Here is an 18,006-nt window from a genome sequence, read left to right as displayed (position 1 = left end):
TAATGCTGCAGATTAGGATCATAGCAGTAACACTTCAGGGACTCCTATCCACTCACCTTCACTTTTGCCCCCATGATGCCCCCTGACAACTGTTCAAATGACTGATGCTGAAACAGATTATGGAAGTGGTCAAGCCGAAAAAGAACACAGAAAAAAAAGTCCTTTTTCAACTGCATCTGTACCTGGATCTGATTTGCCATACAGCTCTGTAAACAAGTTGTGCAAGATCAACAGAGGAGGGATGAGTCGAAATGAGCAGCAGGAAAAACCCTACTTCTAAAGGAAGATTTGTGTAATAACTGCCAAGGACAATCTTCCCTGCCTGGTCACTGTTCTTGGTTATTAAATACCCCAGTGCTGCAAATAAAAAGCCTCTGAAACACCTCACCTTTATAGTTCTGTCACCTGATGCTGATACAATGTACTTGTCATCAAAGTCCACTACGTTGACGGCAGCTCGGTGCCCTACTAGCACCCTCCTCAGGGTGATGTCTGTTGGTGAAGCCATGTCCCACACAGCAATGGAACGGTCTTTGGAACATGTCACCATCATGCCGTTATTGAAGCGGAGGTGCAGTACTGCTTCGCAGTGGTGAATCAGTGTATTCAGCATCTCGCCTGCATTCACGTCCCACACCCTGCAATTTCCAATTTCAAACCAGAGAGAAGAGAGTTACAAAACAGTACAGTGGATTTTCTGCAGAGCGAGAGAGGGATGGGGAGAGGTAATTGACTCTCTAGCACATTAGAGAAGCAAACACCACAAGTTATATCTACATCTATTAAATAGTTCATTAAAAGATGCATTACATAAACCTGTTGATTATGCATACATTGAGACAGTCCAGCAGCCAAAAACCCTGCAATGCAGTTAACACCATAAAAATAGCCCAGCCAGGAAAAAAAGCATTCTTTAATTAAGGGAATTTAGTGCTAAGGAAAGGTGTGAGATTGATGGCCTTAAAGCCTAATGTTTCCTGGTTCTGTCATCCTACCACACACTCCACTTCCAGTCAATGAGTACTTAATCATGACCTGTGAAGAAGCAAGTTCAGTGACAGGTTTAATTTTTGACCTCTCTCACAGGACTATGAATTCAAAGGATAATTTACACAGAACCAGAAGACAAGATAATGCTTTTCAAACAAAGGTAAGTAATTGCCACAAGTTGCACCACGAATTGCATTTATCCTGCAGTGCATGTGGTACACTGCTACATTACAGGAATGTGCTGAATACCCAAATTAAGACAGAATATTTATGTCAATTTATTGTTATTGGAACCAACTGTTCCAGTTGAAATATAATTTAAGAAGAAAGTTAGACAAAGGCTTCATACAGAACTTCTAGGGCTTGAAAAGGAGATTTTAAGCCTTAAAAATTATTCTTTTGGGCTATTCTGTTGGCAAACTTCTTTTACCCTCCATAAAGAGATTTCTTTTGGCACTATCACACCTGTATCTCAGATATACTACATGAGAGCAGAAAGTAGCTGTACCATCAGGCACATCAGACATGGCAGAAGTTAAAATTTTCCTCTGGAGCAAGGTGAGCGATAAGAAAAGCCAAGATGTGAGAAAGACTTCTAATGTCTTATATTATCTAATTTACGGACGCTGAAGTGCATCAACTTATGGACTATAAATAAGAAAGAAAACTACATTCCAATTACAAAATGCAAAGGAGAAAAACCCACAGACTGAAGACCTGAGCCATTAACATATGAGCAGTTTGCAGAAAGGTTTGCCAAACTGAACAGGAGCTGGAGACCTACTGACTTCTTTGGACAAGTGCATCCCTGAGATCTCAGAAGCATTAAGAGCCCATCTGTACTGTCTATTGGATAAAGCCCCTCTTCCTGAGGAGACCCAAGGATAAAAGTGATGCATCCTATGCGCCTCTGGGGTCTGCACAAACATTCAGAGATACAGTGGGAAACAAAGCATTTCTGGGCAAGTAGCCAGTCTGCGATTTGGCCTGCCTGGCCTGCTATGGAAGATGATAGTGCTTGTTGCAGAAATCAGCCTCTCTTTTTGCGATCTGTTTAGCACAGTGCAGTTCCCACACTGTCTCCAGGCAGGCAGTGTTGCCAAAATTCCGTATTCCTACTAATGATAGGACCCCAAAATCTAGCAGCACCACAAGACTGCATGCATCACATGTCAGGAACTAAATTTAATGGTTATTAGTTTAACAGTGGTAGTTTACATGCAAGCGTGGTGATAACCATGAGGAGCTTGCAGCTATAGGAACACATGCTAATAGCTTCAGAAAAGGCCACTGACACAGCTTTTTGTTGTCTGTAACTTCACTGCATGGGCACTGTCTGTACTCTGACAAGAAAAGTATATATAACGACATGGAGAAAACAGACTCGCTCCTTCACATCCAAGCTCATATTGCAATTCACTAACTCATATGTGTCTGTATTTATACTCCAGGTCAAGACACTCTGGGATCCTGTAGTATGTCCAGTGGACTTCACATCTGCACAACATGCACTACAAGTGCTGACTTGAGGTGTCCAGCCTTTTGCTGGAGATTGGAAGGAAAGCTAGGTTAGAAAGACTGAATGAAGAGAAACATCATGCTGGAATTTAATTAAAAGTCACAGGAGATCTAGTCATACATTTTTGTTAAAATTAAGTGACAATGGATAACTAAACCTTCAAACTTGCTCTGAAAACTTCAACTAACTTTAAAAGTTATTCTCAGAGAGAATTTAAAACATTCTCAGGGAGTGTCAAAACATGCAAAACCTTGGTGAAATGCCAGATGGCCTTCCTAAGTCATCTTGACCTCGACTGGCCTTTGCTTAGGTTCTCATTTCTCCTTGACAGCCATTTGCATGGACATCTGATAAACAAGGAGAGTACACTCCTGAGCAAATACAATGAACTACTTCACAGAACTGACTCAACAGCACACGTTTAAGAAAAGATCATTTCTGCAGCTTGCAAGGCTAAAATCTTAGAGGCAAACAGAAAGCTCCAAATCATGAGCCCATACCTGACTGTTGAGTCTGAAGATCCAGTAATGATCACCCGTTCGTCATACTGGAGGCACAGGACAGAACCCGTGTGTCCGGTAAGAATCCGTTTGCATTCCAATGTATTCTTATCCCAGATCTAAGATAGCAAACATTCAAAACCAGATAGTTCAGTAAGGTTTTCATCTTTCAGCACTTACGGGTTTGACTGGTCTGTTTTTTCCTAAAACACATCATCCACAGTGCAGTTAGAACATCTTTAGTGGCATCTGTAGAGTCTTCTGCAGGCTCTTTGGTGCAATACATTAACATCTTTGATACTACTGGTGTTGCTATGAACACTGGTTTTATCCTTCTCATCATAATTACTGATGGACAAAAACTCTGTTAGCAAAGTCTGTTTGTAAGAAAACAGGGTCTCTTTTGCCTGACAAAAGAGGCATACATGCTGTGCAGGTGTGAGTGGGGGAAGGAGAAGGCTAGGTTACTAAGAAGAGACTGAGTAGGTGTTACTGAAATTAGGACACTTTTATTTATGGCATAGACACTGCACGCCATTAGTATGCCCTTTTGGAGCATTCTCACCTTAATAGTATTGTCTCGTAGGCCACTTACTATCTTCTGATCATCATACTGTAAACAATAAACTCCTTTGCTTGTCTCGCTTCGGCAGTGGATCCTCTGTAAACTGTGCCTTCCACACCGCCAGTTTGACTCTATTGTCTTGAGGTGAGACAGGACACAAGACAGAAGTCAAAATAAAGCACAGAAATAGCTCCCCTTTTTTTTGTTTGTTTAAGAAGATGGCAGATACTTTTCTTCACACTTTTTCTTGCAATCAGGCCCATACAATGACATAACTGCTTTCTAGAAGTAACACACATAATAAAACCAATAAAACCAATTAAATGGACAAAAGCCTGGAAAACATATTGTGGCCAAACTCGTCTGTGTTACCTGGAATGGGGAGGGAGAAGTGACTTAAAAGCTTTTTTCTGTCTCCAACCTTTAACCCCCCGTGACCCAACAAATAAACTGAAGAGAAAGTCTCAGTAGAGCTCCAGCTAAGTGCTTGTACAAACTTGTCACAACAGTGCCTGAGCATCACTTTTGCCATTAGGAAACTACCAGAACATGGCATTTCACTCACACTAGGTACAACACAATCATGCTCAGTTGCTTCCTGTTTCCCTGGGTCTTAGGATGCCTTTAGCAATGCACTTTCTGATATCTCCCTGTAACATCTTATTAGGTCTCATCTGCACTGGGTAAAGTACTGTGAAACAGAGAAAATCCAGATGTTTCGGTGCTGCTGTGACATCTGACATGCAAGGTGTAGAGACTCCATCTGCAAACAGCTCACTGAACAAACCAACTCATCCTCTGTCTAAAGGAGCAGCGAAGCATGCGACCTTACATAACTATCCCAGATCTACAAACTCCAGACAAGCACAGACACATAGGATTTAATGAAATATTTAATGAGAATGAAATATTCTCAGAATTTCAGTGTCATGGGTAAATCAGGGAGATTTAAAAAAACAACCACCAAACACCAGCACATCTGTAAGCTGCTTCTTACCTCTATGTCCTGTATAATTTTGGGATAAAGTGCTCTGTAGAAGGAGTTGGGTGGTGCAGTCCCATCAGGAGGTTTATTTTTAAATAGATATTGTCCCCTGGAAGACAAACAACACTCCCATTGAACACAAATCATGTTTTAGCATTTTGGAGAAAGGTCATCCTAGCATTTTACAAATGGGTAACCACTGTTGGAAAGCACAGACAGGTTCATATTCAAACTTAATTTACTCAGTAAGATGGGGTGGTTCCTTCTTTGATTGTTCTGCAACATGTCAGGGTTGCATTTTGACACTGAAAAACTCATGAAATATCTGTGCCTGGTCACTCAGGGAAAGGAAATATCTACGATGGACATGAGCCCATTCAGCTCAGCAAGAGGTGAGAATGGCTCATGCCTGCAAGAAACATACTCATATCAGAGGTCACCTTTAAAATAAAGTGTATAAAGAAAATGAAAGCAGCCAAAGAACCCTCAAACTCACTATGCATTCAAGGTTATCTTTTATCTGCATTAGCAGGAACAGCATCAGTTTTGGTACATGGGCATTTTACTGCTACTACTATATTTTGGTAAGCAACACTTCATCTGTGGTGCCTCCCTCATTTCAACACTGATTTGGAATACTCATATCCCAAGCTAGATTTTTGCTACAAAAAAAATCCGTAAACGGCAATCACTACCTGCTGTGTAAAAAACTTTAATTCCTCATCCTGAAGTTAAGAAGCCACCAAACACGGTGTGGAAGCTAGTAAACCCCACCATGGGCGTACTAACTGCTGTTCTGCCTGGCAACATGCCTCACAAAATGGAGAGAGGCACAAATGCCTCCGAGTGTAATCCTGGCATCAGAGGCACAGAGTTTACACTGGGCTAGCTCTCCACTTCTCCCTCCCTTGCTCCATTATGGCATAATTAATTGTTCAATACTTCCTTGCGTATTTCCTTCTTGTCCTTTCCATACAGTATGCCCTGAGACTCATTTGAGAGACTGTACATTAGCTGCCCTGATGTACATGAACTAGGGAAATCACAATCATGAACTGAAATTTTTAGGTTATACAGCAGTAGTAAACTGTAGAACTGAACAAACAAAATAATGATTGCTCAAGAAAAGGCTTTCTGATAATTCTTTATTTAAAGTACTTTAAGTACAACTTGAGAGAAAGGTGATTTGCATTTTGGACAGAACAATCATCTGAGTCTTCAAATACAGTGACCAGCAGACACTCATATGGGGACAAACACAGGTGAAGAAAAGACACATGGATGCAGGCAAACCACTAACTAGATGACTATCTATTTACTGTGATCCAGTCTAGAAGTGCATACAATAAAATTAAAATTACTGGGCCAGGGAGACGAAAAATGATTTAGAGGTACACAGAATACCCAGGACATATCTTGGAATACTTGGGGTGGGTCTACAACAGCTGTATACAAGCCTATGTCTCTGAAAACCTGCCTATCGTTCCTGCTTTACTAGCTGATCTAATACAAAGTTCTTGTTGCTACCTATAAGCGCTGTCTTGCTGCATGTAGAGTCAGTTGTTTACAGTTCAGCTAAAGGACTGCTTGGAATTCCCACAGCATCCCAGTGGCCATTGTGCTGTGGCCCTGGGATAAAAGGAATTATTGTTTGCAGGTTTTGATGACTGGCCAATTCAATCAAGTATTCAGATGAACACAATCGTGCCCAGATTTTGGGCTTCTGTTTTATATTTCTCCAAATCTGTGTAACCCTTACTACTCCCAGACAAGCTGTCAGTGAAGGGTACTGCGCTGCAGAACTGGGTGCTGCTGTTGTAAACCATGAGCTGCAAATGCTGAAATCAGGCAGCCCATGTGCAAAGTGAGGAGCTGTAAGCAAATAACACCAGTCACCTGGAATTCTGAACTATCCAGTTAGTCACCTCCTTGTCCCATGCACAGCGTTAGCATTGATTACAAGCTATAAAGCTCTATATGGCAGTGAGGTAATTACACTGGATATTTCTTGTCTGCCTCTTAACCACCCTACCATGCCTGCAGTTCTACCTTCAAGAGCAAATCAGAGGGCAATCTGAAAGACAGGGCACAACTTGTTCCTGTTGTACCAAAGCAACCTCCAGGGCACAGTGTAAACCTGAAGAAGAGGTGCACTAACATGGTGTGACTGTACTTTGAGATGAGAAGCAGGATTTTGCAACTGTTTTTTAAAAATGTCACCCATACGTATGACTAGTACCTGCTGCTAATGTTATTTCTAAAATCTGGAGGGAATAACTTGAGAACTATCAGCTATGATCTCTGACAAGATGTAGAGAATAGGTTCCACGGAACAGGAAAAAGACAGATGTAGCTCTTGCGTTTTTAGAAAAGGGAAGAAGTTCCACCAAGGAAATGGTGGACCGTCCAACTCAACTTTTGACAACCTAGCAGTTCTAGAGCACAGAGTCAGATAAGCACCTAGAAGATAACAAGGTGACAAGCAACAGGCAACACTGATCAATCCAGAACACACCATGTCAAACTGACCTAATTTCTCCTCATGGTCTATTCTTGTGACTTAGCAGAAGTATGATCCTGGAAGAGCTCAAGGGTGGACACACAAATGACTGGAAAGCACAGTTTACCAATGGTGAACTGTTAAACAGGATGGCAACTGGGATCTTGTCCTAGATGTGTCATTGAGCATTTTCATTAATGACAAAGAATGGAACAGGGAGTGCATTTATTACCTGGCCAATGATACTAAAGCTGGAAGAAGCTACAAGCACTTTGGAGGACAAAACTAAACTCATAAGGCTCCTGACAGTATCTAGAAATACCAAACGATAAATAGAATTTAATTCAATAAGGGCAAGTGCCAAGTCCACCACCAAGTAACAACATAAGCATGCAAGATGAGGAATAATGGCTAAGTAAAACTTCCACAGAAAGGGTAATTCATTTTATAACAGTATTAGACCACAGTAAAAAGAAAAAAACCCACACATTCTACTGGAAAGCATAAAATGGGAGTATCCTCCACACAGCACGCAAAGCAATGCTTCTCACACTACCAAACTCTGGTGATGCCTTGGCAGAAGTAAGACACCCAGATGATCACACCATCCTCCAAGAATGGAGTAGAGTAATTGGGGAAAAATCAAGAATGACAAGAGGACAAGACAACACAGGATTATGGTTAGTTAGTACATTCAAACTGCAGGAAACATGATCATCTTACAAAATGGAAAAGATTACTGTAAGGAGGAGAATGAGAAACCGCCCTCTGTGTAGGATAAATACAACATGCCAAACCGTAGCTAGGCATACAGACTAGATTTTAGGAAAATCTTTCTAACATTAAAGTTAGTGAAACACAGTTCAATTCGTTGGCCTGGGGAATATTCATCAGTGAAGATTTTTAAGAATAAGTTAGACAAACATCTGGGATGACTGAAGAGAAACCTGTCTCTGCCTCTGCGGAACAGGGGGGACTAAATAACCTCTTAAGGTCCTCTTTGGATGTACTGTGACATCAACAATACAGAACAAAAATAGAAGTCCTGGAGAGAACAAGGCACTAAAAGGAATGCAAAAGTTACCACTGTCATGCTTGTGTTTATTTTACACTCTTTATAAACATTATACTATTGGAAGAAGATCAAATAGTATTTATTTTTAAAGGATGTTTCATAATCCTGATTTACTCGCCTTTACTTCCTGAGACAAACAGTGTAACAAAATTAACCATAAAACAGGAGTCTTTGTTTGCAACTCTGTATCTTTTTCTTTTTAATAGCAACAAAAATGCCTGAGCTGTCACTTTTATCTTGTTTATGAAATATTCATACCCAGCTTCCTTTCTGCCAACATCCTAGGGACACCCTTGGAAAAGAAAATTATGTATTAAAGGACATACCCCTGAGAGGGAAAGTTCTAATGAAATGTTAACAGAGCAGCTTCAAACTTGAGTGAGACCCACATTGTAGTAAGGCTATTCCAGATGATTATTAACTAATCTATCTGCATTTCTAAAGTCCCCTATTCTCTGTGGTACCTACCCTCAGCTTCCAGTTTGAAAATTAAACAGATATCTAATAGTGAAAATCTGCTGAGGAAAACAAACAGACCTATCAGGAAACAACTAATTCATAGCACATGCTGCCCCACTGCCACCCCTAAAAAAGCTCTTCTGCTCTGAACTGCTGACTAGTTTAGTGTTCCCCTGGGGCATACAGAGCTTCTTAATTTGAACAAAATGACAGCTGGGCGTAAAAATCTCAGTCTGTATATCTCACTTGTCACAGTGGGATAAGAGCATGATCAGATGAAGAAGGTGAGGAAAAATCCCCCACATTGCCTGCATAGCCAAATCATACCCTAACTCCCCCATCTCCAAATTTTGATTTAAGCAACGGTCAGGTTTGGAACCAACACGATGTTTCGGGGTGCTACATAACCCTCTTCAAACATGGTTTGAAACACATGGCACCTACTGTCCTAAATGGGGGCAAAAGAGGTGAAGATGCAGTTTCCTCACCATCCTCTCCTCTCTGATAAGCCCCTCCACAGGGAGTCTGTCCTGACCATTCTCTCGATGAGCTTCTTCCACAGCATGCCATCTGACGTCACCCGGTACCACTCCTTGCACACCAGCTCAGCAGCGCACAATGATTTGGCATCCAGGTATGACAGAATGTTCTCAGCAATGTGATCCAATCCCCGAGCTGGGGGAGAAAAAAAAAAAAATTATTTGTTGGGGAGACAATGGAGTTTAAAACAACTCCCTTTGATAGCACAAAGATACCCTCTCTTTCCGTCTCCTCTTCTGCACACAGAGCTGGACCAAATGCACAGAAGAGCATTTGCGGTTAAGTTCAGGAGTGAACAGTGTTCTCCAACTTCCTTTGGATATAACACAACAAGTCATTAAAAATAATAAAGAATCCAAGAAGTCATTCCAATCTATTTCGATGGGTTTTAGCACTAGGGGGATATTCTATGGATGGCATTTCCAACTCAGCGACGCAGCCCCCAAAATCTCTCTATATTAGGACCATTTCTCATCTCACTGCTACAGCTGTTCTCATGTTCCAACGGCTCAAAAGCTGTTTTTGCTAAAGCAGTAGCTTTTAAACGTAATGAAGAAAAAAATATATATTCCCAATGTGTGCCCTGAAGGGTAGTGGTACCTTTAGACATGGGGGAGGGAAGATATGCAGATGCACAAGGAAGTCAAGAGGGAAGGAGAAAGTGAAGCAGGTTTGCTAGTTCCATTTATTTTAGTGGGTGGAGGAAAAATATGCACCAAAATGGTGTAACTTGCAAATATATTCTGGTGTGAATACCAGGACTGGCTTTGTTTCAACATGGCTGGAGTGAAACGTAAAGCAATTGCCCGGTTAGCACCAAGCAGCCCAACGTAACGTCTGTGTAGCTGGGGGACAGGGAAGGTTATGCTATGTTTCTTAACTGGATGGATGTATTCAGTAAAAATGTGCCCTTACCCACTCAAATTTAATCACTAGCAAGACTTCAGGAAAATACAATGTCTTTTAAATGGCATGTCGCATAAATACAACTTCTCTTGGTGGCTGTTTAATTCACAAGTGAGACACACCATCAAGAGATTATCTCACTTCACAGGTCAAATTTCAGAGGCTTTGTGAAAGTTATAGTTTAGACCCCATCATCCCTCAGGCATAACGTTCAGACCAAGCAAGAAGGAAGCATGGCAGATTGGTATTACATGCACCTTCCCTCTGGTTCACATTTGGGACAGGGTTATATATGTCTATTCTTGCTTTTAAAACAAGATTCAAGGACCAGGCCCTGCTAGTGACAGAGAAAGAAAAAGCAGTAAGTGCATTTTTACAGTCACATGTCTGTACTTCTGCAAACCCAAACTGGGTACAATCAGCTGATTCTGATTAGAGTTCATGAAACACAAAAGGCCCAACCTTTGTTTTCAGTAACAAAAAAATCTCAAAATGATCTCCCAATGCATGAAAATGAGAAAATTCATCATGCCTCCTCTCACTCCATTCAAACATTCTAAATTTATAATACACTTTCGGTGAGACATTCTGCCCAGAATTTTATGCTTCCATTCACACACAGAAAAAGCACGTGAATGATACCATGCACAACCAGAGAGTGCAGAAAGAGGTCTGACATTTCTTATCTTTATAGATGCAAAATTAGATGTCAACCTGCAAAATAAAAGCATCAGCAGCCTTTATTATGTATTTAATCTGAGGAGATATATACAGCCACTATATAAAATTATTTAAAAAAAGAAAAAAAGTGTTTGTAAATTTAGATTGACTCTACAGCAATTTGTGGAAAGAGAGATACAATGTTTCAGTGAACACAAACTGGAATTAGCAGGAATTATGCAATTTGGTAGGGCAGATATGGACATCATGTCTCCCTGCTTCCCCACCCTGACACCTGCCGCTCTGAGCTCTCTCCACTGGGTGGAAATGGCATATTTGCTTTCCTCATCTGTGATGCTTCCAATGGGCCCACAGACGTTTATAGGCTCACCTGGACATGTACAAGTGCCTGCTTGTGTAGTCTCCATACTGGTGCCTTCATGCCAGCAGCGTCACAACAAGAAATTATTTTATGCAGGGAACAATCGGTGGCTTAAGGAAGCAGGGCTACACTGCATAAACTGAGCACAGTAATCTTCACCCACAGATCTGACTCTGACCCATTTGCCCCTTCTGGATTATCAGTACTTACAATTTAGGTCTTGCTGCAATGAAGGGTTGTAACTACTTCCATGACTGTAGGTCATCCTTTGCCATTGATCTTGGACCCTTTGCAGAGAAGGAATACTAATGTTTTGGCCTCTCTTCCTCACATTTATGGTAAGTGGATGGGCAGAGGTATTTTTGACTGGCTGCAAACTCAATTTTATCATTTTGTTTCTTAGGAACAGCACAACTCACTGAGACATGTATCTAAGATAGCACTGCTTCCTCAAAAAAGAGAAATCTCTGCTCACAAATGTTTTTGCTAAATTGATGTGAAACATGATTAGCCCTTCAGCCCTCCACACCAACAAGAATGTTTCAGTTATTTCACACATGAAACCCTTATAACAATGACTTTCTTCATAAAAAATGTTAAACAGCTTGGAAATGCTGAGCAGAGACCTTATTTTTCAGAAACAACTAAGTTTGTTAAGTACACAGTTAAGCTGTATTGTTCAGACAACCTTAATTCTGTTCAAAGTACTGGAAAAATAATCTGAGCCAGTTTTACTCTGTATTGGTAAAACATGCTCATGATCTAAAGCTACCTTTAATTCTGGTCATTCTTTGGGACATTGCTAGGAAGACAGAGATAAGATGCCTCATGATTTTGAAGTAACTTTATTTTTTTATTTAATCAAGGAGGAGAGCAGGAGAAAGGATGAAGGAGTAAAAATGGAACTGAATAATGAACACTAGAGAATTTCAGAAAGCTAAAAAATACTTGAAGAGTTTAGGGGTTTTTATTATGTGACTTAATTTAAAACTTTAGGTTCATGACTCTTTCCTAGGCAGTTTCTTACCTTTGCCTTTCCCATTCCCCTTGTCAGAAACCTGCCTATACTCAGGACATCCTGCACAGACTGCAGAGTCTGCACCAGTGTAATGCCTTGCCATTAATTTTCTCCCTTAGAGTCATATTCACTAGGACATTAGCACTTTGCAAATATGCAAATTGATGTACATACATTATTTAAGGACATAGATCCTATAACTATTCAAATACTCACATATGATCTGCCTGATTCCTATCTGTTCTGCATTCTGAAATAGTAAAATTAGCTGCTTCCTGGGTAACTGTGAAAAGACCACTAACAAATATGGTATGGCTAGGAAATTTTGAATGCCTCTGAAAATATTTATAGAATTTGCCCAAAATTTTCAAAAAAAGGCTTTTGATGTAGGATGAAATTAAGAAAGTGCAAATAAGATGTGTTGGCTTCCTCTGATGGATTTTTGTGGAGAAAGACCTGGAAAAATTGTCTATGTAACTGTATGTATACTTCCACTTTAAAAGTGGGGAAACCAATGCACTTTCAAAACACTCTCTATTTTCCTGAAAGAGAACAGCTCCACAAGTTATAATGCTGCTCTAAGTACACAAGATTACTGCCATTGGACTACTAAAAACTAACATAAAGCAGGTACTTAGCATAACTAAGATTATTTTTTTTTAATGCTACAACAGCCATTTGATTACTGGGCGCAATGAGCTTAAAAATCCAGTGAGTCCACATATTTAACTTTGCAAAACTCCTGCAGTGCCTTTATGCTTTGTACAATTTACAGTTAAACATGCTTTTTTCTGTCTTTTAACCCCAGAACTGAAATTTCATGTTGAGAAATCTCCTCTGAAGAATGATCAAATGACTGGATTGAACAAATTGTCAGAGTTCAGCAGTTCTCCAAAGGTATTCACAGAACAAGCTTTTGGGAAGAAACTACTCTCTTCAACTAGCTATTTAGAGACACCACTTGTAGTACTTCTTGATCAGGTCCATCCTGAACCAAGGTTTGGGGATACTAAACTCTAAACTATCTATCTATCTATCTATGGAGGTATGATCTAATGGTCTGTAAAAAGGCCAAAGAGCCAGGAATTTTCTGTGTGGTTCTGAAACTCTATTGCTGTATATATTTTATCTCCCACTGCCTCAGTTTTCCCATCTATAAGACAGGGCCGGTACAAAATTACACGTACACTACTTTATGTGTGCCTTCTGTGAGATACAGCCAATGCCAGATCTAAGAACAGCTGGGATAATATTTTCAATGGAAAGCACTACAGAGGTACGAAAAACAGAACATTTCCATACCTTGATCATATGTCCTCCATTCTCTATTAGCAATAAACACATAATCTAAGTGATGGCTTCAGGAAGGTATTTTACAAGGAAGAGAGACAAAAAAATCTAAGAAAAGGGAAAGCCTCAGCTCAGCAACCAAAAAGAGTGGTAGTTTTAATTTTAAAAATTTTCGTTATTCATGCATCATTGTGGGCATTATCAGTACAACTACCTGCCCGTGGCTTGTGATGACTGTCCTTACAATACATATATGCTCTATCATTTACTCCTAGTCAAACCGTGGTGGTATTAGATCATGCCTTGAGAGACAGTAGGAACACAAAATATTACTACATTTCATACTGGTATAGAGCTTTTCGTTCTAAAGCTATCATCTATTTTGCAAACTGACTCTAGAAGAAACCTCTCCATCAGGGTTGGCCAGAGTGGAATAGTTTTCTGAAAGACACAGATGGATAAGCAAGTTCCCTCTGCCTGCAGAAATACCTGGCAGTGCAGTGATGAAGTCCCGCTGTAACATGGGTTTGAGGTATGAGTTTATATGTCCATGCTGGTAGTGACACATCTGGGAGATGAGGTGCTCCACAAACTCCACCTGGTCAGACTCAGACCACTGTTCAAAATACTTGACGCAGAGTTCCTTCTCCTTCTCATAGCTTGCAGATAGTTTTCTTTGCTTGGGCACAATCATACTGGAAGTGCCATTGGCAAGTTTTGTCTGTAAACAGGATGGAGAGAAACAACCCAAATCACACATATGAAAAGAAGCTCAAGTGGGTTTATAATTTTTTTTAGGGGAAATAAAATAGAAAAAAAAAAAAGCACGCTGATACATAAAGTTGGCTGAGACCATGAATCCCACTTGGTGCTGTCAGTGAGAGCACACCACCTTGAGCTGCAACCCCTGCGGGACAATGCACTGGCTCATGCCAGAGCTGCATACAAGATGGAAAACCTTGAGTGCCAATTTAACATAAGCACTATTTTATTTATACTGCAGACAGTAAAATGCATTCAGATTCTTAATCTACAGTTACCAGTTACTTCAATGTGCCAACAGAAAACTGCATTTGTATTCTGTTTTTTGTTGTTGTTTTTTGTTTTTTTTTTTTTTGTTTTGTTTTTTTTTTTTTGTTGTTGTTTGGTTTTTTTTTTTTTCTCTAAAGATTGGAGTGCTGCTAAAATTCATAGGGAATGCATGAAATGGATGAAAAAAAAATTGATACTCTTTTGAGTATAAAATTATACCTTGAGAGCAAGGCCAGCTAAACCCCTGATATTTGGTACATACTTCTTTCACAGAATAAAAGATTTCCAACTTTCTGAGCACTGTTAATATCTTGTCAGAAGGACTCAGCTCAAAGAAGAGTTTCAGGGACAAAACAAAACACTGACATTTCAATTTGCTATTTGATAGCAAGATATAATTTCTGCTTTCTGAACAATCTAACTGGAAGAAAAGTGCACATTTTGCATTGCAAGGATATCCTTTGTCCAAGTAAGATTAGCTGTTTGATAGGAAATTATTTTTTCCCTTACTTATTAAATAGTCTCTATTAAATGCCAAAAACGTGATTTTCTCTCTTTCACTGCAAAACCAGACAACATTATAATAAGTCAATATTATTACATCATTTTTATTTATAAAACACATTTAGAGGTTCACTATTAATTATCATATAATTAAAAACAAATTACAGGTATCAGAATATATAAAACACTGATATAGGGAGGCCATATTTCTGTTCTATGATGATAATTCCAGGCATCAACCTCACCAGGAGACTTGATCAACTTTAAGGGCAAAAACAACTACCTAAATCTCTCTGCAAAGATATCTGATGATTGAAAATAAATGCATGGATTAACTGATTTTACAAGAAAAGAAAACAACAAAAAAGCCTTTTTTCAGCAAGTGCCAAAACAACGGGTTATTTAGACACCACAAAATGTAGTTACTAAAATTGGGTTTCGAATGGAAGAATTTCTCATTTTTCAGGAGTAAATAATTCCTGTATTTCAATACCTCCCCAACCCTGACAGCAATCCTGACTTTGGAACACCAAAAACCTCATAATTTGAAAATCTACTCAACTAATCACCATGTATATTTCATTTTCTAGAGAAATCCACCTAAATACTCTTTTCAGCAGAGCTGGACAGACTTTCCTCTGGTAGAAAAGGACAGTAATTAGCTGTCATTTCTAACAAGCAGTTTCTTCTATTTCTGAATTATGGTTTGACTTAAATTTCTATGAGAACACAGAATGTGGAGATCACACCATCCCTGCTCAATTCTGCAGTTTAGTGTTTTCAACTTTACTTTTATCCCCACTCCTCCCTGTGAATTTCTGTGTGTGTGCAGTAGGATCATGCAAGACAAGGGCTATGACTGAGCTACACCTTCATTTAGCCATCCCATGGACAGCACTGACTGCAAGCAAGTCATAGAGCCAGTACTCGGCAGCAGGGAAGAAATAATATCTCTTGGGCCAACTTTTTATACAGAGAAAAAGGGACTGTGGCATGAAGTCCTAGGTGTGAAAGGCTGGACTTTTCCTAGCAAAGTCCACAGCAGGCAACAGCCTGGCAAAAAAAAAAATGATTACTAGTGAACTGCACTGAACATGGGTCTTAGGGGATTCTGGTCATTTTTGCTGCAGTTAAGCTGCCTGTAAAACAGACACCCCTGTAAAAATGCTGGATTAAGACAGCAGAGAGATGTTGTATTCTACAAGCTTCATCTCATTTCATTTCTCATTTTGTTTGCTGTGCCTCTCACAACAGGGTGTCTCTACAAAGCATTTTTAAAAAACCTATACCTCTGCCTTTTAATTTGAGAGACTGTGAAGTCTGACTAATATGCTGAGCTGGAGCGAAGTAGACAGCTGATGTGCAAAGACCAAAAAAAAGGTAACTCCTTTCACGGGTTGGCACCATGTTCTGGCCTCTCCTTGCCTCCTGAGCACCTTTCTCCCTGCAGACTTCATCTCTCCAATTACCTCTAAAACATCGGTTTGGGGTATGAAACAGAAGTTGCAACATCTGCAAAAACAAATAATGGCTTATGTGTGTACAAACAGATGGCTTAGATGGGACAAAACAACCCATTCTGCCTGGATCCCAAGTGAATACAGGCCTCTTGGGTGGGAACATGGAGTAAATTAAAGAGTCCATTGACCAACACTTGTAACAGCTCTGGAAGTCAAACTCCAGGTTTATATAGTGGGTCTGCTAATAAAAGCACTACACGTTACAATGTTTATGTCCAAATTAGTGGACAGGGGAACACTGTATTATTTAGGTTCATGAATGTACATTAGCCACATTCTAACAATGTCAACTTGAGAACTGGTTTGCACCCTTGCCTGCTCTGATTTCCCATCAAAAGGAGTGAGCAGAAGCCCAGAGATAGCCATGGTGTGCCCAGCAGGTCCTGTGGTCTGTGCAAGCAGGGTACCAGGAGGACTGGGCAAACCACAAACACACCAGTTCTGCAGAGTAGACACAGGGCTCCCAAATCACTCAATCACAATACATGCTCACATGCCTCCCCCAGACTGCCTGTAGTCACAGTTTAGAACAAAATTCCAGAATTTCAATTTCAAGATTCGTGAAAATCCACTGAGTGTTCAGTGAAAAAGGCCTGTCATTAAAAAAGCAACAACAAAACATCAAGCATTATTAAAGCATTGGAGGGGAGGGTGGTTACTGTCAGTATGAGAATTGATTTGGCTTCCTGAGAAACCCTGATGACTCAACCATTCTGATCAAATGCCTCATGTTCACGACAAACCACCTCAGAACAATATCAGCAACTACTTCCTGAGGCACACACAATTGTCTACAGCCTTTTCCCTCTCCTGCTACAATAAGCAGGCCTCACCTGAAAAAGAAACAACTGTCCCACATGCCATCCATACTGCTAGGGTAAATATCCATCCAAATACACTGTATATGATCATGCTTTTTATAAGCTTCACTTCCAAAAGTGTCAAAGAAGAATAAACCCTGGCAGTCCATCACCTGGAAGGAAGTTTAACAGAGCAAACTACTAACTCGGAACAGATAGAGCTCTTCTGACTCCCTTTTCACAACCCCCTGTGAGGGCTGAGAGGTGCCCCAGCCAGCTCTAGGTGTAACTACTCATCTGCAGGAACAGTAGAGGTGTCCTACAATGGTGTGCCTGAGCTAGTAAGCTCTGCCAGCAAACCCAGGGGATTGAGTGCCTCAGGTTGGTACTAGCTCAGGGATCTATGTACTATGCTCCACTGCAGGCCATAATTACAAGACCATTTCTCCAAATGGCTACATTTAACACAAAGCACATTTGTATGCCCAGTGAAGTAGAAGAGGACTAATATATGAAAGGACTTTAATCTAAATAATGGCTTGCAACTACAGGAAGGTGCAATATTTCAACACAGATAAATAAAGCCTGGATAAATCTACTGCTCTGAATATAAAACAAAATAGCCATGGTATATCACAGCTGTAACCCATATATGACAACCAAGGTTACTTTTGTTTTTGTTCAGTACAGGGGACCAAGGATTCTCCTAAAGCACAGAAAAAAAAAAAAAGAAAAAAAAAACAAACACAAGCACATTTATC

The 18,006-nt window shown here is 40.1% G+C and overlaps 1 protein-coding gene across 4 annotated transcripts in view; it reads right to left on the bottom strand.

The window, feature by feature from the left end:
* Window positions 1-18,006, bottom strand: part of BTRC (beta-transducin repeat containing E3 ubiquitin protein ligase) — a 123,048-nt gene that overhangs the window by 15,926 nt on the left and 89,116 nt on the right. For all 4 annotated transcript variants that reach the window (XM_032994479.2, XM_032994499.2, XM_032994494.2 and 1 more), the window contains 6 exons: window positions 13,879-14,110; window positions 9,082-9,268; window positions 4,572-4,668; window positions 3,575-3,712; window positions 3,010-3,128; window positions 389-638 (listed from right to left, as the gene is read on the bottom strand). In XM_032994479.2, coding sequence (XP_032850370.2) covers window positions 389-638; window positions 3,010-3,128; window positions 3,575-3,712; window positions 4,572-4,668; window positions 9,082-9,268; window positions 13,879-14,110 — 1,023 coding nt within the window. The remainder of the gene's footprint in view (window positions 1-388; window positions 639-3,009; window positions 3,129-3,574; window positions 3,713-4,571; window positions 4,669-9,081; window positions 9,269-13,878; window positions 14,111-18,006) is intronic.

The sequence above is a fragment of the Tyto alba genome, unplaced genomic scaffold (assembly GCF_018691265.1).
Source record: "Tyto alba isolate M040663 unplaced genomic scaffold, T.alba_DEE_v4.0 Super-Scaffold_1, whole genome shotgun sequence".
NCBI lineage: Eukaryota > Metazoa > Chordata > Aves > Strigiformes > Tytonidae > Tyto > Tyto alba.
This window is presented reverse-complemented; position numbering and strand designations above follow the sequence as displayed.